General features: G+C 37.4%; 1 protein-coding gene across 1 annotated transcript; it reads left to right on the forward strand.

The window, feature by feature from the left end:
• The first annotated feature begins 896 nt into the window (after positions 1-896).
• LOC137294045 (L-asparaginase-like) lies at positions 897-24,698 on the forward strand. The gene is made up of 15 exons (XM_067824973.1): positions 897-1,175; positions 2,285-2,405; positions 2,828-2,875; positions 7,574-7,685; positions 8,490-8,615; positions 9,170-9,253; positions 10,643-10,769; positions 11,043-11,155; positions 11,700-11,885; positions 12,817-12,930; positions 16,269-16,385; positions 20,863-20,958; positions 21,975-22,222; positions 22,713-22,812; positions 23,167-24,698. The coding sequence occupies exons 1-15, from the start codon at positions 1,004-1,006 to the stop codon at positions 23,335-23,337; spliced, it is 1,935 nt and encodes a 644-aa protein (XP_067681074.1). The 5' UTR covers positions 897-1,003; the 3' UTR covers positions 23,338-24,698.
• The last annotated feature ends 2,238 nt before the right edge of the window (positions 24,699-26,936 follow it).

Genomic DNA, 26,936 nt, shown 5'->3' on the forward strand with positions numbered 1-26,936 from the left:
TCAGGTCGTGACAAATAAATATTCTTACGAACTGTGGCCAAACAATGTGAACACATTAAGTGAACTATTTTGGGATCGTATATGTTCCGTGTTGGGAATTCACACGAGTTACCTCAATATATAGAGTTAGTCCTTACACAATATACACAAACACGCGAAATCCGTAAAAAGCAGAATATCCACTAATGAATGGCACTCGACCTGGTTAAAGGAAGAAGCACGAGTCCTGGCCTGGCCAACCGTATTCTCCAATTTAGGTTAAGATTTAGGGTTAGAAACGTGGTATCTTTGCTGTAGTACAAAATAACAGTGTGCTGAAAAATGGATTTATCAACCCTGTCAAAACGTTGCAAGTAGTGTGCGAAATAATTTCCAATTCTTTTTACAGCCAGTCGGACCCGTAATTTGAATGTAGAAACTATGCAGAGGATTACGAAAGTAGTTGAGAATAACTATTGTCGGCACGACACGGATTTCATCATTAAGCTGCTAATATGGTGAACATTTATGTCAGGCCGTACTCTTCCGTGATTTAAAAGTGCATTGTAACTGAACATGTCGGGGAAAGCATTATATCTATAAAATGACCCCACGAAAATTCACTAGCTGATGTTTGCAGCATTGTAATCATTATCACATCGTGGATATACGTTCCTTCGTCCTCCTGCGAGTTAGTGCGGGTGTAAATGGTGTGCAGAATATTATAAAATAAAATTAATAATCATCTTGATGATTTTTTACGATTAAGTGTTTTCACGGGAAAGTAACTTTAATACAATGAATAGAAGACATATTACTTTTTAAAAGAATGTACATAATTTTTGATTCAGCCATTTATGGAAATGAAAATAATTCCCAACCTTATTAGCCAAAGGGAGATAATAAAGGAAATCTCCATAGAAAGGAGGATCAAAAAGTACCCTGTTCCGGTTTGATAGAACTGCTTGACGTTCTTGACGTTTTCTATCATTACTAAATAACGAAACAAGTGTGACTTAATTCAATGGCACACGATGCTGATCAATGTGAAACCGAACTAGTAAGGTCGAAATCAGTGGATGAGAAAGTCGCGGAACTTGAACTTAAGACAAGAGCACTTCACGATGCAGAGCCGTTGGCCAGAATCCTTGTGCTGTACACAGGGGGGACGATCGGAATGGTTACAAGAAATGGAGGTTGTGCTTTTTTCTGATAATGATTTTTGTTTAGGTACATGTCTTTTCGTGTTAGAGTAGCGTCAAATAAAGAAACTAAACAGACGTTCAAGTTTTGAATGTGCGACGGAATTGTTGAGACATCTTTAGGTCGTCAGTTTGATCTTGATTCTCCTTCAAGTCCACTTGTCCAGTTAACTTACACGCAGTCAGTCTTTACGTTGCATTGATCAACGCCATGGATAGGCCATACTATTTTAAAAGCTATTTAAAAAGGTACAAATAAATACATATTTATTTATGCTATACAACTATTCATTTGTACTTTTACTTCATTGTGAAACTCCAACTTCAGCTTATTATGTAGCCCACCAAACTACAAACAATGAGAGAGCAGTTTGCTCTGTAGAGCAATTTCGAGTGACAATATGGCCATTGTCACTTCTGCCTTTATGAACATTAATGTTCTTTGAAATAACGAGTAGTTGTGTGGAATTTAGTACACATTCTTTGACATATAAAAGAGGTCAATACAGAAAAATCATCACACTAACGTTCACTTTGAGTGTATGATTACAGTAAGAATGTTCAGAGAGTAAAGGCCAAACTGGATGAATATCAGTGACAGATGTTCTTAATTATGTGTGTGATGTGTAGTTAAAGGTGACTGACCGAACAGAATACAATGTCTATATGACATGCATAATGATGGATGACAATTAAGTGACATACTGGAAATGAGAGCATAGGTCACTATGACCTTTGAATGAGAATGTTTATTCTTTCATTACATTCACATAAAATATATCATATTTGTTTATCTACAGTAAAGCTTAATATTTGTTATTTTGCATGTCTTTTGTGGACATAGATATGAGCATGGGCCACCAAAATTAACTTCACCATGATGTAAATATGACACTGGGCATGCAAATTAACTTCACTCAAAATCAGCTTATTTTCACTCTTCTCAAGCAGTGCTGAAAGTGAACTAATGCAGATCATGGTCTTTAATTGTCCACTGTAATCTTGATTGACACTTTAATATTCCTATGGCCTCAATATTTAGATTTGTATTGTGCAAACACTTATCACCGTTTCCTGTTTATCTATATATCCTTGTGGTACAGTGTATGAACCAGAGCCGGACTGCATGGTGCAGAAGCTGAGAGCTCTTCCTATCTTCCATGATGCTGAATATGGAGATGCACATTTTTGTGCTGAAACGGAGTTGAATCATCTCGCTTTGCCGTAAGTATGTTCATTACATTGTGTTATGCATAAAAATTAGGAGTAAGGAACTATCTTAGTGAAACACATACCAGAATATGATGATTACATATTCTTTAGACAGGAGGACAGATCTGATGTTTGTTATTTGCTATAGATATCAAACAATTATATGAAACATTGAGTTTCAACCTTGTTGAAAAAGTTCTTAATTTTCCTAATGGGTAATTTTGACTTACAGTTCAAAGAAACAGTGAAAACAGCATGGCTGAGAGTAAAAACATGAAAGTCATTTGAATTTGGAAAACTCATTCATATTTCATTTTCTATATGGTAATTATAATGGGTACAGTGTTTTCACTCACCATGATGACAAACAATGAGGAGTGATAGATATGATATGTTTCTTGTGTCACTATATGTGAATGTATGGTGTAATGCAGGCTGCTCAAATCGAAGCTGAAAACAGACGGCCAGCCATCTCCAAATGGGTAACATGAACAATCACTTTGCTTGCCTACTGACTCACTTTGCTCATTATTCATATTGTTTGTATGGACTGTAAGCTGGTGTACTTATGTCATGAACGATGGAGACGACTCTGATGTTAAGTCACTCACCTCTGTCCATCTTATAGACGGCTGTAGAAGTACCGAGAAAGGCAACCCTGACGATGAAGTCACTCACCTGTCTGTCTTGTAGAAAGATATAGAAGGACTAATTGATTAATACTACTTCTGGTGTATGGTTTGATGAATCCTAGGTAATGTAGATGGTGTCATTTAGATGATAGCATTTACAAGAATTCTAAAACATAGTCTTTAATTCAAATCTTTTTCTTGTCCTCTTTCAGCATGTTTCTAAGTCTATATAAATGTTTGAAAATAATATTAATTAACAAACTCTGTGTTTGGTTGATTTGGCATTGATGCTTGAATTGATTTTTATTCAGTCCCTTTGTGTATTGACTAAGAATCTGTTAAATATGAAAAACTTATCTTGTCTGACCTTTGTAATGAATAATTGTGTGAATCCTCCAGAGACTGGAAAAATTAGAAGGTATGAAAAACAGTTGTTCCCCACAGCGATGTGAAGCGGGAGACTATGTATACAGCGGTATCTGTATGTCTGTACGTACATCCTGATTCTTGTTACGCGATACTAGTATCTCGTGAACTATTGTACCCAATATCTTCAAATTTAATGACAGCCTACTTTGGGTTATTATGCAGACACCAGATAGTTTATGTGACCTTGACCTTAGTTTTAAGGTCACCACGACACTTTGGCCACTTTTCACTATTTCAAATTCTTGTTAAGGCGATACCTCACGAACTACAGTACCCAATATCTTCAAAGCTGGTGACAGTCTACATAGGGGCATTACGCAGACATCATTTAGTTTTGAGGCCTTGACCTTCTTTTCAAGGTCACCATGAGACTTTGGCCTCTTTTCAGATTCTTGTACCCAACATCTTCAAATTTGCTGACAGCCTACATTGTGGGATTACGCAGAAACCTGTCAGTTTTGGTGACCTTGACTTTATTGTTCTTTAGCGGTAGGGGACATTGCCATATTTGTGACAACACTTGTTTCTCACTTGTGTGTGGTGGGATGATTACCATTTATCAATTTTTATTTGTTAGATCACACTTCTGTTTGGGTCAAAGTCAACAGTAGGGTTATCAAATACAAATAAGAAAACAGAGCTTAAATCATCTTGTTTAGAATTAATATTGGTTCACAAAATGTTTTAACGAATATTACCCATGTGAATTGCAAATATACATGCATAAGATAAAAATATATTACTCTCTTAAGCATCATGTCTGGCAAAATCAAGGATAATAGTGTTAGACAATAGTAGTGTAATCCCAAATATAACATATGTTACATTTGACCACTTTCTGAAAGGTATTGTGTAATCACCTGTATGGTAGGCAGTTAGTAAGTTACAAATCACTGATTTTAGAAATTATCCTAAATACACACACTGTAGTCGTTTCCTTCATCAACTGACATTAAATCTATTTTCATAAGTGACAAAGTGCATTTATAATATATCAACAAATATTGCAACCCAACTGACTGACCTTTGACCTTAACTGAAATATCAAGAATTCTGTAGAGATGAAAATCGTTTGGTGAGTATAACTGAAATACGGGAATTTTGATGGTGGTGAAAATCTTTCATTCATTTCATGGACCTTGCCATCCTGACGTTCATTAACTTTGACTTTTTGCACATAAACACCTCGTCAACATGGTGAATGGAGCTTTCAGTGGAGAACTTTATGCTTATATGAACTTGAGTTTCATTTCAAAAATGGTTGATGGAATGTGCTATTTGTTGTAATTGTACAGTGTCCAAGTTGACCTGAAATGAATATTATATGAATTTTACATGCATGGACATTTGATGTTTTCAAACCATTTGAAGTCTAATTAGGTACATATCCTTTATTTATTATTCCATACCAAGTGCCCAGGGTGACAGTTAGGATGAGGATTGTTAGTTAGCATGACATGATTCCAAAATGCAAAAGAATGTTGACAAAATTCGTTAAATGCTTTACTGTTTTTGACTGTATTAAGTACCCTGTTCCGAAAAGCCTACTTGACCAAGACATGGTGCAGCCCTGGGATGTATAACTTAAATTATAGCTATAATAGTAAAATGGATAGAATTATCATGAAAACACCCACATGTTATGAGAATTGAGTGGTAACTTTATAATGCCATCAAAATGCTTGGTGATGGACCATTATCATGCCCATTGTTAGGTGATGTCATAAGGATCTCAGCTCTTGATGTTCAATCACTTACGGTGTGCACAAAGCCAAGGTCGAATGTCGTTTTTCTCAATGGTGATTTTGTCTGTTATGTTCTATGATGTTTCCATATTTGTAAAAACTGGGGCAGTGACCTCTATCCTTTGTTGTTAACAGTAGATATCCTTCATAACCGATACTGTTGTTTATGTATATTTTGTTAAAAATTCTATCCATTTTAACTCTAATAGTTGTAAAGTATATATTTCAGGGCATTATCATGTGCAGAAGCCCTCGGTCTTTTCAACCGCCCTCCTTTGTAGGGCACTTAATGAAAGACCTCAGGCTTCTGCCAATGATAATGCCCTGGTAAATATCCATACCCTTACAGTAACTTTTATTGAAATGTCAACAATGAAAGGTATTGTTAACAAAGTTTGTAAACTTTTGGTCAGCTGCTGACAAAACAAATTTGCGTGTAGCGCTACTATCAATTTTCAGTACATTGTACTTTCAGTAATTTCAGTCATGTATTGAGATTGGAACATTATACATGTGAAAGACCCTTTCTATATGTTGGCCCTGCTGTCACAACAGTATCAGTGAAATATGATAGACATAACATTAGTTGTATGTATAATAGTATGCTTTTAGCTGCAGAGTTGAGGCTGAATATGGGCTGAATGCTTATAACTCTATATGCAAGAAGAAGACTAACATGCAAATATGATATGTCCATTAAGAGGATATAACAGTCTAGTTGATGAAGCTGCCATGCATGTAACTGACTGTATTGGATGTGAGCTGAATTTAAATTACTCTCCTTTTTTTCTCGCAGCTTGTCATGTCCATGTTGTGTTGGAGTAATTGTTGTGCCAGGTGTCTTTTTCATTATTGGTTCAACTTAACAAACATCCCTGCTATCCCCTTACTGTGATATTGATATGATACACTCATGTGAAAGTGTTGAATAGCTATTCTTACAAAATATGGACCATATATGTTTATTGTATATACATTTGATGTAAATCCTTTATGAGGCAACAAAGTAGCTGCCATAATTTGATATCTTGTCACGCAAAGGAAATGTATGACAGAACAGATGCTTGTACTATCAGTCTAAGTAAACTTAGTCTCAGTGTTATTCGTTACACTCCTCTACTGAGTCTAACAAACCCTTGTAGGAGGTCACACAAGGTAACCTTTGAGTAACCTGTCACCATCCAATCAAATTTAAGATGAATTTAACCAATCAGACAACAGCTACTGTTTAGGGTTTGGCGAAACTTACAAAATTTCCCAATCACTGTCACTGTTACCTCAAAAAATGAAAATCTACATAAAAACAGATATTTGTAGTATATAGGCTTAGGGCTTTCTGTTAACCTTAACCAATATTTCCGCAAACTGACATCCTTTAATATTCACAAAAACACATTTTTCAGTGCCTGTTTCCTCACTGTTGCTTTGTTCTGATTGGTCTGTCTCAAAGGTTACCTGACGCCACCTCCTACTAGGGTTTGTTAGAGTCAGTAGAGGAGTGTAATGAGTAACACTGAGACCAACCAAGTTTATGTAGACTGCTTGTTCTGCATGACTGTCATATGAGTGGTCTGTTGATAATGATATCAATTGCTGGGTTCGTTGTTAACATATGTGTATAATGGCCTTTTGGGTATACAGTAGATGTGTCATCTCATGTCGTACCAGAAATGTTAATTGTTATTGTTTATACAGAGTAAGTACAAATTTTATCTATATTGATATTGAATTATTGACCGCTGCTGCAGAAACTTGAATATGTTTTGGAAACTGTGGTTGTGACTGACGATAAATGACAAGAAATTCAATGTCAGACATCAGATGGATCAGCCACGATCACTATTAGCAATAAGTCTTTTAATTTAGGTAATTTTTATTGATACATTAAGCAGAGTAGTAGTATTTATTATTGAAGGGTAATTTTGGATCCTGACATCAATTCTAATATTTCCAATCAATGACGGAGTTACTGAAAATATAGACCACAACATAAAACTTATAGAATTGTGTCCAATATTGCTGCAATAATTTTAAAATGAGATCATTGTGCTTTCGGCATGTGTAGTGTAGTGTGGACAGATTCTAGCAAGGACTTGTTACGGACTTATAATCACAATAACAGATTTGTATGGCAGAGTATCCATTATTATGTTCAATAGATGAACAGCAGAAAAGGGAAGAGTGGTATTTCATTGACTGACATTCATGAGCAGTAATTATGGTGGGAAGTAAACATTAATGAGTAGATTGCATTGTGTCAGGTTATTTCAACAGTATTTTATGATGATTGATGATTCCCAATATTGACTGATTCGCTTGATTGAATCATTTTGTTAATTGATATTGTTTTCAGTACATTTTTATTTTGTGACAGGCTTACTAAGGAGGAGGTGAGAGTGCTGTTCACGGTGGAGGAGTTTGAGCCCCTCCTAGACTCATCCAACATGAACATGCAGGACTGGGCAACCATTGCCCACAGGATACAGGTAGTTATCTCCCTTCATCAGTTGGAAGTTCCAAAGTGAGACTGTGTGTTCTGATGAGGGTAGAATGATCCTGTGTAAAACCATAGAAATATTAGCATCTTGATGACCTTTTCATGTTAACTGGTCAGCAGTCTGATGATGTCACTATGCAGGAAAATATGGATGTCATCCATTGTTTATGATGTCACACCAGTGTTTGCAATACTTTTACTTGGCAGTAGGCCACAAAGGCCTGCTGCCACTTGCATGCTTTATGATCTACAGGCCCTGAATGAACTCTGCAAGCCCAATAATACCAATCAAACCAATAAAAAACAAACTAGACCACACTATACCATCCTCCGGGCCTCAGGGCTGGCAATAATTTCAAATGATATGTCACACTTCAAGATATGGCTGGAATATTGACAGTTATGATTGATACATTGACAGGCCAGTGATTTACACCTCATTCACTTCAACTCTTTTGCTTTGGACACTTTTTCTTAATTCAGTGAACCCATGAAGATTCGGTTAGAATTGATCTTCAGTAACCTATGCTTCTTCTAGGAGACAACTAACAGGATCAGGTGGTCAGACTTGCTGACTTGGTTGACCTGTCGTTGTATCTCAGTTACGTAAATTGATGTTCATACTGTTGATCATTGGATTGTCATGTCTAAGTCTCAGTTATTTACAGACAGTTGCCTTATATCTGTAATATTGCTGAGTGTGTCATAAAACTAAACTCACTCACTCACTTAAATCTGTGATAGCTAACCAGCCAGTGTTTCTAACTGTGGTGTGATGGTATGCTATTTTCAGGCCAACTATGACCAGTATGATGGTTTTGTAGTTCTGCATGGCACCGACACAATGGCATACACAGCATCTGCTCTTTCCTTCATGTGTGAAAACCTGGGCAAGCCAATCATACTGACAGGTTCACAGGTAGGTGGGAATATACACACAACCTTTGTCAACTAAACATGAATACATGTATAGAACCTTGAACTGGTTCTTTCTCTGCTCCCTTGACGTCTTCTCGTTCAATACAAAACATCCAATGCACTAGTATGACGTTACATATTTACAATACACCTTCTTACCTGGCTTTAATCTGTTTTAATGAGCTTTGGAGAAAGTAGAATCGTCAGGGGTTCAATGTGGGATCTGGGGTGCAATACCGAATTTATGCATTTCAACTTAAATATATGGCATGTGTTCAGGAGCCAAAGTGCATTTAGTTACTACCAATCAGTTTGTTATTCAAGTGTTTATTATAAACAGTTTACTGGATTATAGTTTTTTAATATGAATGAAACTGAAAAGTGAAAAAAATGAAGAATTACATAGAATTGCAGAGTGAGTAAAAGCCTTGAACCAAGTGCATGTATAATATTGGTATCAAGTTTGCTTCTGATGTTATGTTCAGTTGTGTGTGTGCATTGACTGGTTCTGATTGTATTTTACTCTTATCACCTGACTGCTTATTTTTAATGCAGATTCCAATCTATGAAGTGAGGAGCGATGGACGAGATAACTTCCTGGCCTCTCTCATCATCGCTGGGAACTACTGTATCCCTGAGGTGAGCTGCTACTCTTTATCTAACTGTACCCCATGAGGTTTCTTGGTTAGATTATTTTGGTTTTTTTGTTGTTTAACACCACAGACAGCAATATTATAGCTAAATGGCAGTGGTTTCTAAATAATCAAATCTGGACAGGCAGTCCAATGATCCAATGATGAACAGCATAAGCATCTATGTAAGCAACTTCGGTACGATGACTGTGTCAACGAAGTCAGCGAGCATGACAATCCTATCCCATTAGTTGCCTCTTACAACAAGCATATGTTGCTGAGGAACCCGGACCTTCATGGATCAAGTTAGATTAGTGTCCAGCAATGAACCCATGTCATTAGTAGATTGATCCAGTGTTCAGCAAGAGTGTCTTGTTTTATTGGGTGCTATGGAAACCAGATGCTGAGCAGGTTTGCTGACTCACTGGCTTGTTTGGACAGACATTACGTGCCGCTGGTATTCTGTGGTGGCAAGTAATGTCAGTGTGTACTGAGACACTAATTATTTGAAGGAAATGCAAGTTCTATGGATAGACAACTTCTTTATTGCACTGAATGTAAAGTTTCGATGTAGGTATTATCACTGTTATCAAGCAAGTCACTTGAAGCTGATTATCCATAGAACTTGTTTTTCCTTCATCTTTACAACTTCTAAATTAACATTCTGACCAGTAACAATTATCTATTGCTGTATACTTCCCAGTGAGATGTAAATGAAAATTGAGTGCACACTGACTGAATAGTAGTGTCACGTATTAAACATGCTTTTGGGTAGGTAAATTTTATGCGAAATCATTTGATGTACATATTTGGACAAAATATATGTTTAGAGGAGGAAAACAATCTGCAAAACTTAAATGCAAATTTGAAATTATCTTTTCTTCACATTTGTAGAATGAAGGTAATGTTAGTACATACATCCACTATAGTCCGTTTGACTCAAAAGCAGACTGATGAATTGCAATCTAACTTGAAAACTAATAAACATAAAATACTCATTGAAAAGCTGATCATAATAAAAACATCACACCAATTCTGTGAGGGTTTTGCAGAATTTTTGTCCTAAACATAAATAAGTTCTTAAACAAACTATCATAAAAATATTGACACAGTTCACTGTTTGTTATGAGGGAGGAGTGCAGAGAAATGGACAGCAAGGTGTGCAAGAAAGCAAGGAGACAGCACAGCACAGGTTAATGAATCAAAAACATCAGCATTTGTGCATGTGCCTCATGTTTTCGAGTTAGATTGCAATTCATTGGTCTACTTTTGAGTCAAACACACTATAGTTGTATATGAAAATTGATATCCCTGAGATTTACCCATTTCCTTTTTGCATGGCCAGCAACTTTTTTGTTTGGAGGGTATAGTGATCTCTAATATTTTTATGTTCCAGGTACTTGTATGTTTCAATGAGAAGGTGTTTCGGGGTAACCGCACCATCAAGAATGATGCTACAAGTTTCAGTGCTTTCAAATCCCCCAATATGGACCCAATTGTTACCCTGGAGATTGATATTTCAGGTAGTGTCAGTGGCACACAGTTTTTAAAAAAAAACACAACTTTTTTGTAATGGTTTATTTATATTTTGTAGTATATTGTTCTCCGAGGTTTAGTGCATCTGTGCAGTTTGGTCTCAATAACAGATAGAAGAAATTTCCCAATATTTATGCAGTGGTCATTTCTATTTCTCAAGGTTGCATGTTCTTGATCTGCTTCTAGTTTTGATAAATTAACATTCCTTACTGGATACAAATGTTCCTTATTACAACCTACTGTCCTGATAATCTCTGCAGTGGACTGGGCAGGAGTGTTTCGCAGTGGGGCCACGGAGAAATTCAGTGTGGCGACCAACTTCTGCCCCAATGTTGGTCTCTTGAGGATCTTCCCAGGCATAACTGCCCAAACTGTGAGTGAACAAACAAACAAACAAACAAACAAGCAAGCAAGGTTATGACTGACAAGACAATAAGCGAATGAGAAAGAAGGTTTCTGATGGTTATAATACTTGTTTCAGACTTGTAACTTCAATTTTAGACTGCCCTTTGAATTTTTTTCCATTAAATTTTTTTAAGTGATCACAAACAAATTTTAGAATGTGAGTTCACCAAGATTGTATGTCAGTATTTCCTAAAGGCTAAGTTTATGCTGAAAATAGAAACTGATTATGTCTTGGGTGTAAATGTTTTACAGCCCTTAAATGTCACGCTGATGTTATGTCATGCTAAGCTTTTTAAGGTTGCGTGGTTAAAAGTCACATTTCTGTAGCATTGTGGCGAAAGCATTCAGTCATCATGCTGAAGACCTTGATTTGAATCGACATATACCACAATGTGTGAAGCCCATTTGTGTCCCCATGCTCAAATTTGAGATGGATTTGAATTGGAAATGGAGGTGACACTGTCCAGTGTCAGCTACTGAACTGATGTGTGTCTGTGTGTTCTAACATGCAGGTACGAGCGTTCATGCAGCCACCGATGCAGGGAGTGGTTCTGCAGACATACGGAGCCGGTAATGCCCCTGACAACCGAGACGACCTGCTGCAACTGTTCCGAGAGGCCACCAATTGGGGCATCATCATCATCAACATCACACAGTGTACTCACGGCAGAGTTTCTACTTCCTATGCAACAGGGAAGGTAAGGGAGTACATATACACAATAGACACTCAGCTGGGTTCACAAATTATTGTGCCCCGCCACAGCATAGAATGGGAGACTATGTATTCAACAGCATCTGTATGTGGGTTTCATCTGATTCTTGTTCATGTGATATGTTATGAACTCTTGTACCCAATGTTTTCAAATTTGGTGATAGCCTACATTAGATGATTACGCAGTCAATTCAGACATCTTGTGTGTGACCAGGTAGTGAATATGTAGTAAGTAATTCATTCTTCTTACGTGGTGAGGGACATTGCCACATTAGTTGCTCATATGCCATGATCAAATGAAACTCACATCACCAGACAACCCACTTCCATACATCATACAACATTTCTTGTTTGGATTCAGAGTAAGACGGGGTGGCAGGGTCGCCTAATGGTTAAAACATACGCGTACAGTGTGTGAAACCCATTCCTGGTGTCCCCTTCTGTGATATTTCTGGAATATGGCTAAAATGGCCATAACACAATACTCACACCAAGTAAGACCAGTTCTTTAGAAACCAATATTGGTTGTAAGGTGTCAACTGGTTAACAGTGTGTAAGCGTACCCTGAGATGGACTGATGTTCATAAATCTCACATAATGCATCTCGTTGACTCCATTAATTCCTGTGTCCATTTTTAAGAAAGAACATTTTGAGTGTAGCAATTTACCAAGTACAGATGAATGAACCAACAAATAAACACAAATCTGCCCACATGGTTTGGCACGCTTTGGCTACTAACCAATCAGAATTTGACAAATTTATCTTGAGGATGATAACAAACAAATAACAACACACAGTGCTTCTGCAATGTATCTATAATCCTCCTACAGCATATATTGCACTATATGATTTAGATTTTCATCTTTAAACATCCTTCCTGTCTCCTTCCTGATCTCTGACTCTTTCTTGCCTCCAGGCCCTGCGAGAGACGGGAGTGATACCAGGAGGGGACATGACACCCGAGGCAACCCTCACCAAACTTGGGTACGTTCTTGGCAAAGACAGCTGGTCACTGGAAAAGAAACGGAAGGTGAGGGCACTGACTACTTCTGTGTGTATTTGTACTTATTGTGATTTGTAATTCATCTAGGTTCTTTATCAAGTTTAAATTGTCAGATTAGTCAGAGTTCTTGATGAAGGAATCATACTTTTGTGTACATCCAATCTGCAATATGTACATCATGATACTAAAATTTTAGTCACAGCGATATATTGCTTAAGTATTGTGCACTGAAACTGCAATGAAATATTTATCCCTTGAATTCTCCATCACAAGGGATAAATATTTCAGTGTCAAAAATGTTAAGGACATTTTTACAAATGTTAATTCTCATTTAATTATTGGTTTTTTAAAAGAAATTGATTTTATGGATGAATTTTGAATAATATGTTCTGTAAATAGATGTATTTTAATTATTGGTAGTTTAAATTAGTAACTAGAATTGTTAGTGGCTGTACCCTCAAAGGGGGTTGAAGTATTGTAAAATTATTGTCCTCCTGAGAGGGTACGTAAGTCCAAAAACATTCACAGTATATTTAAGTCTACCAGGACTTTAATCGTAGAATTCATGTTATTTTAATTTTGGCTAACTTTTCGTACAATCGCCAGCAGCTGAAGGGATGGTGTAAATCCAACTAGGGTCCATGTAGGTAGCAAAGGTACTGTCAGTCCCCATGGCCCCTAGTATGGTGATCTACCTTCTGTTGTTGGTGATCTATAGTCTGTTTTTATATTGTATTGTCTAAATAGTGCTATTAGTTTTAACTTTCCATGCTAGTTTTAATTGAAATTGTGATATTCTAGTTGTTTTACTGTCCTTCGTTGACAGGTTTTTATAATGTATATATGCTCTTTTTCATTGTTGAATGTTCTCATCATGATATGGCTGAGATATTGCCAATGTGACGTTAAATATTAACTCACTCACTCACTGAAGCTGCAATGTGATACAAATCCTGATGGCGATATGATATGGATTGGGATTCTAAAACCTTTAATTCTAACACCAGCTACAAAACATCTCCAGATGAAACCAAAGCAATGCTTTAATGGAAGATACTCTAATTTGAAAAGTCACATCGAACGCTTTTATGAAAACAAGTACAAAATAAATAAGATATAATATTGTTATGAACAGAAAGCATTTATCAAAAACAACTAATGTCTCCATGTTGCTGGGTGCTGTCACTGCAGTCACATAATAGAATGAAAACTGTAATTGATTTTAAAACACAATATCTTAAAAGATATCCTGATCTGGCAGTCTTCAAAATTAAACATTGATATATATTGTGGCTCCTTTGAAGTATCATATTGGAATAAAGAACAATGTAAACGTTTGTATGGATTCACTGTTTCTGCAGCCCATGGATTAATGCATTGATGCATATTGATGAATCATCACACCAATAGTTACATGTCCTAGCGCTTTTGTTTTTTGTCCTCTTTTATCCATTGCATATGAAAGACCTGTGGTTAGTCTTAAGCAGAACACAAAATTCATTCTTAAAAAACTTGTGGTTAATTAATACTGAGTGATTAAGAGTTGCCCAAAATTTGTCTGCTTCTCTCTTGCCCACCAGTGAAATCACAGACAGGTTACGTAATTCTGTCGCCAGAGCACTGCAGCGAACTGGAAGTGACATAATTTTGGGAAGGATTTTCAGTTACTTGTGTATAAAGTGTGAAACAAGCTCATCAAGTTTTTAATTCCCAACGTAAACAAAGACATTGCGTTGCCGGTAATTGTTCGCAGGGATCGGGTAATGGTGTCACCATGCACAGATTTCCACTTAACCCCACAGTCCAAGCTAAATGGGTTATATTTGTGAGTGCATAGCGAGCGTTACGGAAGCCTGTAGTATATGATAAATAGAATGGTTCAGCCCCTACCTCACTTCCAAGATAGAAAATGCTATTGGATTTGTTTTCATTGAGTTAAAAAATCCAAACTACTTTCTAGTTGTATTAAATGATTGATGATCAAAAGGATTTTGCATGACACGACTTATAACATAATGATTTCTTCTTTGGATGCGAGGTTGTTGTCGAAGTGACTATAATATTGTGGGTAGTACTATATTGACACCTACCTCTCTTCCAAGAGAGAAATTGTTATGTTGTAAGCTAAGTCATGTAAAATCCTATAGTCCATCAATCAAAGATATATTTTACTACCCGTAGAAAGTAGTTTAGATTTTGTAACTTGATGAAAACAAACCTAAATAGCATTTTTTCTCAGACCGGCAGATGTTCGAGACAGGGTGCCGTCATTTCTGAAAATGGTGATCTCACAGGATAAAGTTCTAGAAGCAATTAGATTATGGTTTGTTTTCGTAAAGTTAGAAAATCAAAACTACTTCCTACTCATAGCTAAATATGTATTTCAGTCATGACCAAAAGGATTTTGCATGACACAGTATTGTTATTTATAACAAGCGATTTTGACAGAATCGCCTATGAAAACAAGTCGTAACTCAAACTAAAAATGCTTTATGGTTCAACTTCTTTATTATACAAGGTCACAACGTTTTGAGACAGTTCCTGGTTTCTTCTTCAGGTGAAGTGAGGGTAAAACTAAAGGGATGTGGTATATACACACATAACAGTAGACAGATAACAATGGGTAACAAGATATACAGGTTTTCCTTATATAATAAAGAAGTTGAACCATAAAGCATTTTTAGTTTGATTCCACTAACTTCTAAATGCCTTTGAAACAACTTAAGTTGTAACACAGAAGCTAGACAAAGCAGGTGACAAGATAAAATGAAAGTAGATTGTGAAAACATAAAGCATTCATATTTCACAACTGTTGTCATGATTTCAGGTTTAGCCAAGGCTGTGTAAACAAGCTAATTTACTCCTGGAAGTGTACACATATTCTGCAGCAACCCACATATTTATTCGTCACATTATGTCACAGAGATGCTTCCCTCTGATAGGTTGAAATTTTGTTCGCAGGAGAGAATTTGTGCACTGTTGTCAAATGGTTGATTTAAGATAATTAAATGTCGAAATGAGTTGTTTTCACAACAGGGTGTCATTTATAATGATGCCAGTAGCTTATTTATGTATTTGTATCCCCCTAGATCCTATGTCATCTTCAAGCAATACAATGAGGACCGGTTCTGCGTCTGAGTTAGATATCCATGTTAAACATCTTATTGTAAAACTTACACAGATCTACACTTGTACAAACAGTCACATGTATGTCCATGCACATTGCCGTGTGAGTACAGGAAGTGAAACTCACCTGATTTTCAAGAATGAATGTTTTGGTTGACGATGACATTCTGTTTGCCTGTCAATGCATATAAAACTGTCATGTAGGAGGTTTCCTTACTGTTCCACTTTGACCTGTGTAGATGATGAGTCGCAACCTGCGTGGAGAGATGACCACATCCATCCAGGAAGAGATCTCTATCATGGACCATGAGCTGATCGAGAGTGTAGCCAGGACCCTGAGCCTCAGCAGCAAGGATGTAGGTTGTTTGTACACTAGTTAGGGAGGATCTCATATACACTTCACATGTCAGATATAGTTGGAGTGTAGACTCATGACACTAGCCTGTATGGATGCTGAGAGAAAAGAGTGAAGGACTTTGCTGATTGCTAATTACTTTCTTTCACCCAGTCATCAGTCCAAATTCTGTCTTCCACAGGTCCTCTGTTATATGGGATGATGGGGTAGCCTAGTCAGAGGGGTTCAAAAGTCCAATCGGCTGACACCCAGGACAAGTCAGTTTTCATTTTGGGCAATCATATGATGGTATCTTACTTGTCAGTTGGCAACTAGATCATTTCGGCTTTTGGTTTGAAAGTGCAGGTAAACTTGGATTTCATTTTATATCTGGTCAAAATGGTGCTATTAAATTTTACAATGATAAGCTGAGTTATCTTTCTTTGCTATTTATCACTTCTCAGTAAATAGTCCACTAAACACTAATATCAAGTACCATATTGATGTATTTTTTTATAATTACATTATCATGATTATGTCATAAAAATCAGGGCAGTTGGAAAATTAGTCAGGACAAGTAACATTTTTTAACCTCTTCTTGTGGTTAAGGGATGTGCTCATCTGCAGATTTCATCAAAAATACGAGGGGAAGTCAATAAGTTCATAGAAGTGGGTGCTGATATATCCTTGGTGATGTTGTCATTGGTGTCATTATTGAGTTGATTCATCTGTGACTCTGTATACTGATACCCAACCTTCCTCGAGCATTTACTTGAGAGTTAGAGCCTTTAAAAGACGATTACCCTGCACAAATCATGGAAACCTCCAAAACTGAGTTTCGTGCAGTTATCAAGTTTCTCACTAAAGAAGGTGTGAATGCAACCGAAATCCACAAACGCATGATCAGTGTGTATGGCGAGGAAGCCCCTCAATATTCCACTGTGGCAAAATGGTCAGCTGAGTTTAAGCGAGGTCGCAGCTCCTTGGAAGATGACCCACGGTCAGGAAGACCTTCTGAGGCCATTACAGAAGATACAATTGCCCGGATCCAACGCTTAATTATGTCCGATCGGAGAATAAAGGTGGACGAGATAGCTTCAGAGTGTGGCATTTCACATGGAAGTGTTTGCACAGTGATCCATGAACACCTGCACATGTCCAAGGTATCCGCAAGATGGGTCCCTCGTAACCTAAATGCACATGATCGTCACCAGAGAGTTGAATCCAGTCGTGAGCTGTTGGACATCTACAACGCTGATCCTGATAACTTTCATGCTCGTCTGGTTACTGGGGATGAAACCTGGATTCATCACTGGGATCCCGAAACCAAACAAGAATCCATGCAGTGGAAGCACAAGCATTCTCCTGCACCCAAGAAGTTCAAAACACAACCTTCTGCTGGCAAGATCATGGCAACCGTTTTCTGGGATTCAAAGGGTGTGATTCTCATAGACTATAAACCACCTAAAACTACGATCACAGGGGCTTACTATGCTGACTTGTTGAAAAGATTGAGAGCGGCCATCAAAGAGAAGAGGCGTGGGAAGTTGACAGCTGGAGTCATGCTTCTCCACGACAATGCACCAGTCCACAAGAGCCGTGTTGCACAAGCTTCTCTTCAACAATGTGGCTTCGAACAACTAAACCATCCCCCATACAGTCCAGATCTGGCCCCCAGCGACTACTATCTGTTTCACAATTTGAAATCTCACTTGCGTGGAACAAGATTTGCCAATGATGATGACCTCAAGGCAACAACAGAGGCGTGGCTGAGGGACCAATCTGAAGACTTCTATTTCAAGGGCATAGACAGTCTCAAAGACAAATGGGCAAAATGCATCGAGGTTCAGGGAGACTATATTGAAAAATAAAACCAATATCACAACCATTGTGTTCTGTTTTATATCGAGTTCTATGAACATATTGACTTCCCCTCGTATGAAATCAATAAAAAAAATTAAAAAATGATAATTATAGCATTTAATTCAAAGAAAAACAGGAAATGCCAAATACAATAATTTTCTGACAGTTATTTCATCAAGATATGCAGGTTTTGTACTGGTCATGTTATAGCCTTGATACTTCCTGATTTATTTTTTCTGATTTATAACTGAAAACATAGGTCTGTTGTAAACATTTTATACAGCTTGCTCTTTTGTTATTTCTTGATTAAATCATCTCATTGAATTATCTTGTGTTTCCAACGAGCAAGTGAGATAGTCACTGACATCGGTGTCAAGCAGCAAGTAACGCACACGCTAATTACCACTTGTGTTATCGTTTGTGCCTTGTTGATTGTCGGATTAATGTATGTGTTTACAGTGTATTTACAGTAATCACTTGCTAGATTGGTGTGTCAGTCAGAATGCGAGAATGTTGGATTAACAAGAGTAATCATCATTTTGAATGTTCCCTAAGTTTTTTGTCTGATTAACATGATTGTCGGATTAATGAATGTCTGACTGAAGTACATAAAACAACATGTCAGTGATTACATGTAAAATGGCACCAACGAGTCATTTGATATGAATATATCAATCAAAGGAAAACTCAACTCCAGTGCTTACCAAGGGGCTTTAACACAACAATGAGTGTACATATTTGATTACAAAAGGACTGGAGGTGGAGATTTTGTTTATCATCCAAAATCATTATTCTGTTTCATATCTATAGCTAATATCAGTTTCCCTGGCATGAAGGTTAGTGATATCATCTGAGTGAGTGAGTGAGGCTTAGTGTTTAAAGCCTTTGCTTGTCATGCTGTAAGACCCATTTTTGATTCCCCAAATGTTTGAAGCCCATTTCTGGTCTCCTCAGCCATGATATTGTTAGATTATTGCCAAAAGTTACAAAAACCAAACTCACTCACTGGATACATTTCTGGTGACCCCTGCCATTTTTGGCCTGAAGCCAACACTGACGTGAAACATCATTTCAGTGTCGGTATGGTCCATGAATGTTTTATGCCTGAATAACTTGAAACATAGTTTCCTCTTTTTTAATATAATCTCACTAAGCCATACAACTGTTGTCTTGGATGTATGAATCTCTGGTTTTGTCCTGGAAACTTTTTCTGTAGTTTTCACTATGTACCCCGAATGTCTGAAAAGGTGCATGTCAAATTACTGATTGTTTCAAACTCACTTTACACTCCCAACAAATTCTCTCTATGACTAACCCCATTTAACCCCGCTGATGCGAAATTGTTTCATATTCTTGATTATTTCAAAGTTACAGTCCATTTCTGGCAAACCCTTCCTATATTTAACACTCTATTAACCAAGATGTGAAGCTAAGCATGTGCAAATCTCTCATTTGTTTTGAGATCAAGTTGTTATCCTAAGAGTTAACATGTTTTAAAGACTCAGGTACAAAATGCTTTCAAATGCTTAAGTGTAGATATGAACCGTACTCCTGGTTTTATTTCGGATTGTATGACTGTTATTTATAAAACATGTACAATGCAGGATATGTCGTTTTTCTAGTCTGGCAGGTTATGTGGGATTCTTTGTTATCAAACATTCTCAGTGTGTAAGATCCTTTTTATTTGTAAAACATTATTCATCATGGGTCTGGGTTAGAGTAAGTTTTCAGTAATCCATGCTTGTTGTAAGAGGCAACTACCTGGATTTAGTGGATAGACTTGCTGATTTGGTTGACAAGTCTTTGTATCAATGCTCTTGATACTGATCACTGGGTTGTTTGTTCCAGGCTTGATTATAGTGGATCCTGCTTTGAAAACTACCGAGTGTGGCATTAAACAAACAAACAAACAAACAATCAAACCTAAATACTTCATTCTTTGATCAGTCTAAGTAAACTTAGTCTCAGTACTTTTCGTTACGCTCCACTACTGAGTCTAACAAAACCTATTAGAAGGTCGCGTCAGGTAACCTTTGAGCGACCAATGACCATCCAATCAAATGCAAGACGGTTAAATAGATTTAACCAATCAGACAACGGCTACTATTTAGGGATCAGAGGGACTTTCAAAATATTCTGGTCACTGACACAGATCTCTCCACAAACAAAAATCTGCATATAACACAATTATTTGACCTGCAGTATATATGCTTTGAGGTTTCTGTTGACATGGTTACCATTAGCTAATATTTCCGCAAGATGACATCCTTGAATATTGCCCAAAACACCATTTTCAGTGACTGTTTACTCACCGTTGTCAAGGTTGTACGTACGCCATGTGCATCACCCGGAAGTGAGTGTACGCTAAATAGCATTCAGAATCGTTCGGGTACGAACCTTTTTGACATAAAGAGTTCAAAAAGCATGTGCGAATGTGCACTTTCGCGATTTGGTAAGCTGTGTTCTGATTGGTCAGTCTCAAAGGTTACCTGACGCGACCTCCCATAAGGTTTTGTTAGACTCAGTGGTGGAGTGTAACGAAAAGTACTGAGACTAAGTTTACTTAGACTGTATAAAACATGCACAGACACTCAGCTGGCCTGGTCTTGATGGACTGTCACATCTTTTGTTTCCAGGAGATTGTGAAACTGCGTGATGCTCTGTACCCCAACTTGATGTGTGCTGCAGCCAACACCGGAGATGTACCAGCCCTGGAGAAGTTACGCCAGACTGTGAGTAGCAGTGTTGCATGCTGGGTATTTTATGATCATAATCAAACTTGTTATCCCTTGCCTCATGGCAAGTGCAACATGGAGGATATAGTATTAGGCTGCACGTACGCTTTGGAATGTCTTAAAGGTCACATGCAACACAAAACACAACTTTGCAGATTCTGAAACCTTTTGGTATGGACTTATAGTACCAAATTATCAAAAACAGAAATTTTATAAAGTTGAAAAATAATGCAATGACAAAAAAGCCAGTGAAATCTCAGTTCAAACGTTTCACTAATGTTCCCCCAGTGTTGGGGGAAAAATGATTTCGCTAGCTGTGCTGAACTACACCCAGAGTGCATGTGCAGTGATCAGGTTTGCATGGCTTGAACTGGGAAGGTGACTCATACAAACACAGCAAGTGATGCATGCAACGATTATGGCTGTGGTCGAAGTTGGAGTTCAAGAGGTGTTTCTTGTTATTTACAAGCATCTTGGGTCTGCAGTAATACATATTCACTGGTCTGATACATGCAGATTTGCAAAACAAGTTTTCAAGAAAGTGTAGCATTAGAAATACTAATTTAATTGTTAAAAATTGCTCATCTTGAAAACTGAAATATCACCTTAGTGACAATGCTCATGAATGTGAATTGAACAGAACAAGACGGTCTAAAAGGTTTCATCAAAATGTAACTAATGTGACAGAATATATATGATATGATAAATTAAGAGAATTTAAAGGCACAAATTGAATAAGTTTGAGTTGGTATTTTGCCATTTAGCTAATGCAGCTTCCATGACATTGTTTGTCTTGTGTCAAATACATATCAAGAACATGTAAGGGCGTATAACTGATAGGGACAAAGCTGAAAACAGACAATACTGAAGTAAACTTAAGTTCACTTGTACACATTACATGAATTTTTACTTCTTGTGTACAAGCCCATTCTGGTGTCTTCTGCCCCTGATATTGCTGAAATACTGCTAAAAGTGGTGTAAAAACATAGTCAAATTGCATTCTTCGTCTTCAGGGAGGTCATATATCTGCTGCAAACCAAGATGGCCGCACGGCGTTACACGTGGCCTGTCAGGGTGGTCACTTCTCTACAGTGCAGTATCTGCTCCACTATGGGGCCTCGGTCCACAGCAAGGATTACCATGGCGACACCCCATTGATTAATGCCATCAGTGGGAAGCACATGTCCATTATCAAACTGCTGGTCCAGACTGGTGCTGTCATTCCTCTGAAGCCTGAGAAAATGGCAGTAGAACTGTGCAGGTGAGTAGCTGGATACTGGTTAGCCAGCTTATTGATTAGTATATCAGAGTGTATCTCACATCCCATACACACAGACATTTGTCCCAAGATTATGATCAGCGCTACTGTCCACTTTATATTCATGTTTTCTATTTCACATTGTATACTTGCTCATTTTTGCTGTTGTATGACCCGTGAACGTCCAGGGTAGAATAGGCCTTCAGCAACCCATGCTTGCAATAAGTGTCGACTTTGCTTGTTGTAAATGGGGACTAACGGGATTGGGTGGTCAGGCTCACTGACTTGGTTGACACATGTCATTGGTTCCCAACTGTGCAGATCGTCTGGTTCAGACTCTATTGTTTACAGACTGCCGCCATGTAGCTGAAATATTGCCGAGTTTCATTCCCCCTTGGACACAATGTGGGAAGCCCATTTCCGGTGTCCCTTGCCATCACTAAAAGCTGTGTAGAGCTAAACTGTAGCAATATCTTTCTAACCCTTATTTCAGTGCTGCCTCTCAGAATGATGTGGACACAATCAAAGCGTGGCATGAAGCAGGAGCTGACCTCAACGCCTGTGACTACAACTACCGAACTGCACTACATGTGGTGAGTTAACGCTGACTGCAGAAATAGATAAATACAACAACAGTATTGAAACAGTGGTGGTTCATTAGGAGTTGAATACTTACTGACAAACAGGTGGCTGTGGGAGGCAGGTGCTGTTGAATAAAGTACAAAACAAAAGTTAAATGTTATGTACAGTTTTTTTTTCTAATGACAATACTTATGTGTCATGTGCTGTGCGCATGTACAGTGCCTGTGTGTTTTGTAGTGTGTGTATGTGCAATACCTGTGTGTTTTGTAGTGTGTGTATGTACAATACCTGTGCGTTTTAGAATGTGTGTATGTGCAATACCTGTGTGTTTTATAGTGTGTGTATGTACAATACCTTTGTTTCAGGCTGTGTGTACCTACAACACTGAAGTTGTGCAGTACCTCCTCGACAATGGTGCCAAAACAGATATACAGGATATATTTGGTAACACACCCCAGTCACATGCAGAGAAGCTATGCTACCATGACATCTTGAAGATGATGGGTCAAGAACCATCTGTCAATCACTCTGCATGACAGTCAAGCAGCCAATCAGATCAAATATGGGTGTTAGCTGTGTAAAGCTGTATCACTTGGATGTGATGGTGGTGACAGAATAATGTGAGTGTGAGGTTATCACCCTTAGCCAGTAAATATGTGTGAGGTTATCACACCTAGCCAATAAATATGATGTGTGAGATTATCACACCTAGCCACTAAATATGATGTGTGAGGTTATCATACCTAGCCAGTAAATATGATGTGTTCTTTCTAAAGTAGTGCTCAATGTTCTGTTAACATGTGTAACAGTCTATTTCATTCTATGTATGTAGGATGTGAAAATTTACTTGAGCAACCATGGTTACTTTTGTTATTTGAAATGTGCACATTACTGTGGGATAGAAGAATCATCCACACTGTCTGGTGCACATTCTCTTCCCACAGAGGTTACTTGTCATATCTTCCTACGAACCTCTGTTCTAATACGACCATATTTCGCGGTTCTCATAAAATCCCCTAGCGGCAAAAAATGGCAGCAGATTTATCTCCCTTTTTTTCTGTCCAATCAGAACACGTATTACATTGATCTAGATTCAGCTTGACAAAATCAAGCAATGTGGAGAAACAAATACAACATGACTGAGTTCTGTCTAGAAGAAACATTTGAGTATTGTGCTCGGCAAGAGGTTCTAGTGTTCATGATGCATCCGGAAACTACCGAGATCTTGCGAACGATCACTTTTGAAACAAGGTTGCTGATTGCACAACAAAATCTGATTGCCTCCAGTCACGAGCCTTGAACACTCCACCATGAAAGGGTCGTATTAGAACAGAGTTTAGGTAGGAAGATATGACAAGTAACCTCTGTGGGAAGAGAATGTCTGGTGGCAAACGTAGTGTATGCCATTGAGGGAAGGTGGGACATAATATGAATGGTCACATCTCGAGGCAAGATACTTCTTGGGCGGAGGGTTAAGCGTTGTTGGAAATATTTTGGAGCCAGACACTTAGGGGATATTTAGCTAGATATTTTGGGAAAAACTGTTGAGATTATAATGTTATGTATGTGCATATTGTATAGAAATTATTGTTAAAGTGTTTAAGTGAGGTGTTGTAAATTGTTATGATGAAGGAGGAGGTGATGATATATTTGTTTTATATTTGAGTGATGATGTATTCAATTTGCCCAAAAGCACTTTTAGATCTTTCAAGTTCTCATTTAATAAAGACCACATGGGACTCAACAAGGTCCATATAGAACTTAAAGACCACAGAAGACTTAACAAAGACTATGTAGGACTTAAAGACAACAGAAGACTTAACAAAGACGAAAGAGATCTTAAAGACCACAGAAGACTTAACAAAGACTACATGTACTTAGGACTGAACAAAAAAAAGACCAGTCTGAACAAAGATCAAAAAGAACTTGCACATTGTCTAACCTGGATTATATCTTCAGTCCCAATGAGTGCCGGTTTAGACAGATTCCACTGTACTGAGATGTGATAATATGCACCAACCAAGAAGTGATCTTTGGAGGATGGTTGTGTTCTGCTGTGCGAAGTTGGATGTTTATAAGAGACTCGGCTTATATCACTTAAATCTCATAAAAACATAATGTTCCTCTGTTTGAAGATCTGTGGACCAATAGTGATGCCAATTGTCAGCTTTGTGAAATCATTCAGCTTGGTTTTACATGAATTCATAATTTGATTTGTACAAATTAAGACCAACCCAGGGCAGAAATGTTATACTGGTACTGTCTTGTGGATGGAAATCCTGTTGCACTCTAGAGAGGGTGTGTGTTATATATCAACAACAATGTAAAAGCACCACTTCCTTGGAAGTTGTTTCAAGAGACAGAGATATCAGAGGTGCAGGTTTGAATAGCAGACTCACTGATCCCAGGATTTTTACAAGCTGTCATATTGATCAGCTGATCAGAAAATGGACATAACTGTGTCACAGTCTACCCAGCTGTGCATTGGGTACCTCGTTAGGATGAGAGAGCCACAATAAAACTTGGTGCACAACAGGGGAGTTGTATAATCCCAAGGGAGTTGAGATTGACAATACGATGTGATGCTGAGATGTACATCCAATGATGTAAACAGATACCAGCGCCTTGAACAAGCAATAGTTGCATGGGTATGTGCGCTATATATAAATATCCAGTAATAATAATAACGACATGACCTGCTGTGTCCTGAGGTCTTCGACCAGAGTTTTTTGACTGGAGTATTAGATTGACATAAGTAAAATTGATATCATGTCAGATCTAATTTAAATGACGTTGGTGTCTTACCAGTAAAATGGCTTGTATTGTAATGACATCAGTATCATTTGGAAGATGATATATTCATGAGGTTGGTGTCATATTTGTGAAAAGATCTGATCATCGTTAGATGTGATATCGCATTAGCATAAAAGATCAAATTTTCATGAGATTGGTATTGTATTATCGTAAAACATCAAGTTTCATCATTATGGTGTAAACGATAAGATTTCACTAAGATTTGTATTATTTAGTGTAAAAGGTAATATTTTCATGAGATAAGTTTCCTATTTGTGTAAATGATCTGATTGTCATGAGGTTGCTTTTCCTTCCATGTAACAACGACTTAAGATTCCAGGTGACAACACACTTTTATTGTTTTACAACAACCTGTATTATCAAAAGTTGATTCGGACATAGTATATGTGAGGTGTCTGTGATCTGGTTCCACTTCATCATCATGTAAAGTAAATATGGCTGTTACCGAAATTAGAATAACATATCGTTATTCTTGAATGAATGTGAAAGGTGTTACACCTCAGTGTTAGTGAAAAGGGTAAGTATATATTTAAGGATTGGAAGACTGCAGAAAAGATAAACCATTGAGAAAATGAAGTTTATGAAACAATTTCACTTGAACATATTACTGTATTAAATAACCCCTGATTTCAACTTGGATAGGTACTTTCTGCTGCTACAGAAACACATTGTACATGCCAGTAGTAGTCAGGGTATGTTACTCTTCCCAAGTCACAGTTATTACACTATAGGTTTTCTGCATAGCGGTACCGTGTGCAACTTTTTATGTTTGTAAATATTGTAAGACTTTATATTTTCTTTCTTGGTTTCAAGAGCGATTTGTGTAATTACTGGTGGGTTAAAACCCCAGTGGCATGAAAAATGTTTTTTTAAAAGGTATCTGTAAATGATGTGTGAGAAGAAAAAACTCTTTTGAAGAAGTTTTTTGATTGCACTACTGTTTTGGTGAACAGTATCTTGTTTTAGATTTTCTGTTGAATCTTTTCATTTATTAAGTAGGTCTTTAAACCAATTATGTATGAACTGTATTCATAGCCTTGCTTATGCCCAAATGAATGCTCATTTGACACAAGTATATACCGGTAATGTTTGTTATGCCTTTGTACCAAGAAATTATTTTGTTCAGTTTTTCTGTTTTTGTTCTGAGATGTGGTTTATTGTGTTTGGACATGATTCCTATCGTGTGAATATAACATAGATGCTGAGATTTATACAGACACATAACTGTGAGTGTAATGATGTTGAAATTTCAACAGATGTAACTGTTATTTGTTGAATTGTTTTACAGAAATGTTTTCATCAAGTGCTATTTTATGTTGTT

The sequence above is a fragment of the Haliotis asinina genome, chromosome 8 (assembly GCF_037392515.1).
Source record: "Haliotis asinina isolate JCU_RB_2024 chromosome 8, JCU_Hal_asi_v2, whole genome shotgun sequence".
In the NCBI taxonomy this organism is placed as follows: Eukaryota; Metazoa; Mollusca; class Gastropoda; order Lepetellida; family Haliotidae; genus Haliotis; species Haliotis asinina.

Coding starts and splice junctions, on each gene's coding strand:
- LOC137294045 (XM_067824973.1), top strand. CDS start 1,004: ATGGCACACGATGCTGATCAATGTGAAACCGAACTAGTAAGGTCGAAA. Junction 10,770..11,042: donor CCTGGAGATTGATATTTCAG/GTAGTGTCAGTG, acceptor TAATCTCTGCAG/TGGACTGGGCAGGAGTGTTT. Junction 16,386..20,862: donor TGAGCCTCAGCAGCAAGGAT/GTAGGTTGTTTG, acceptor TTTTGTTTCCAG/GAGATTGTGAAACTGCGTGA.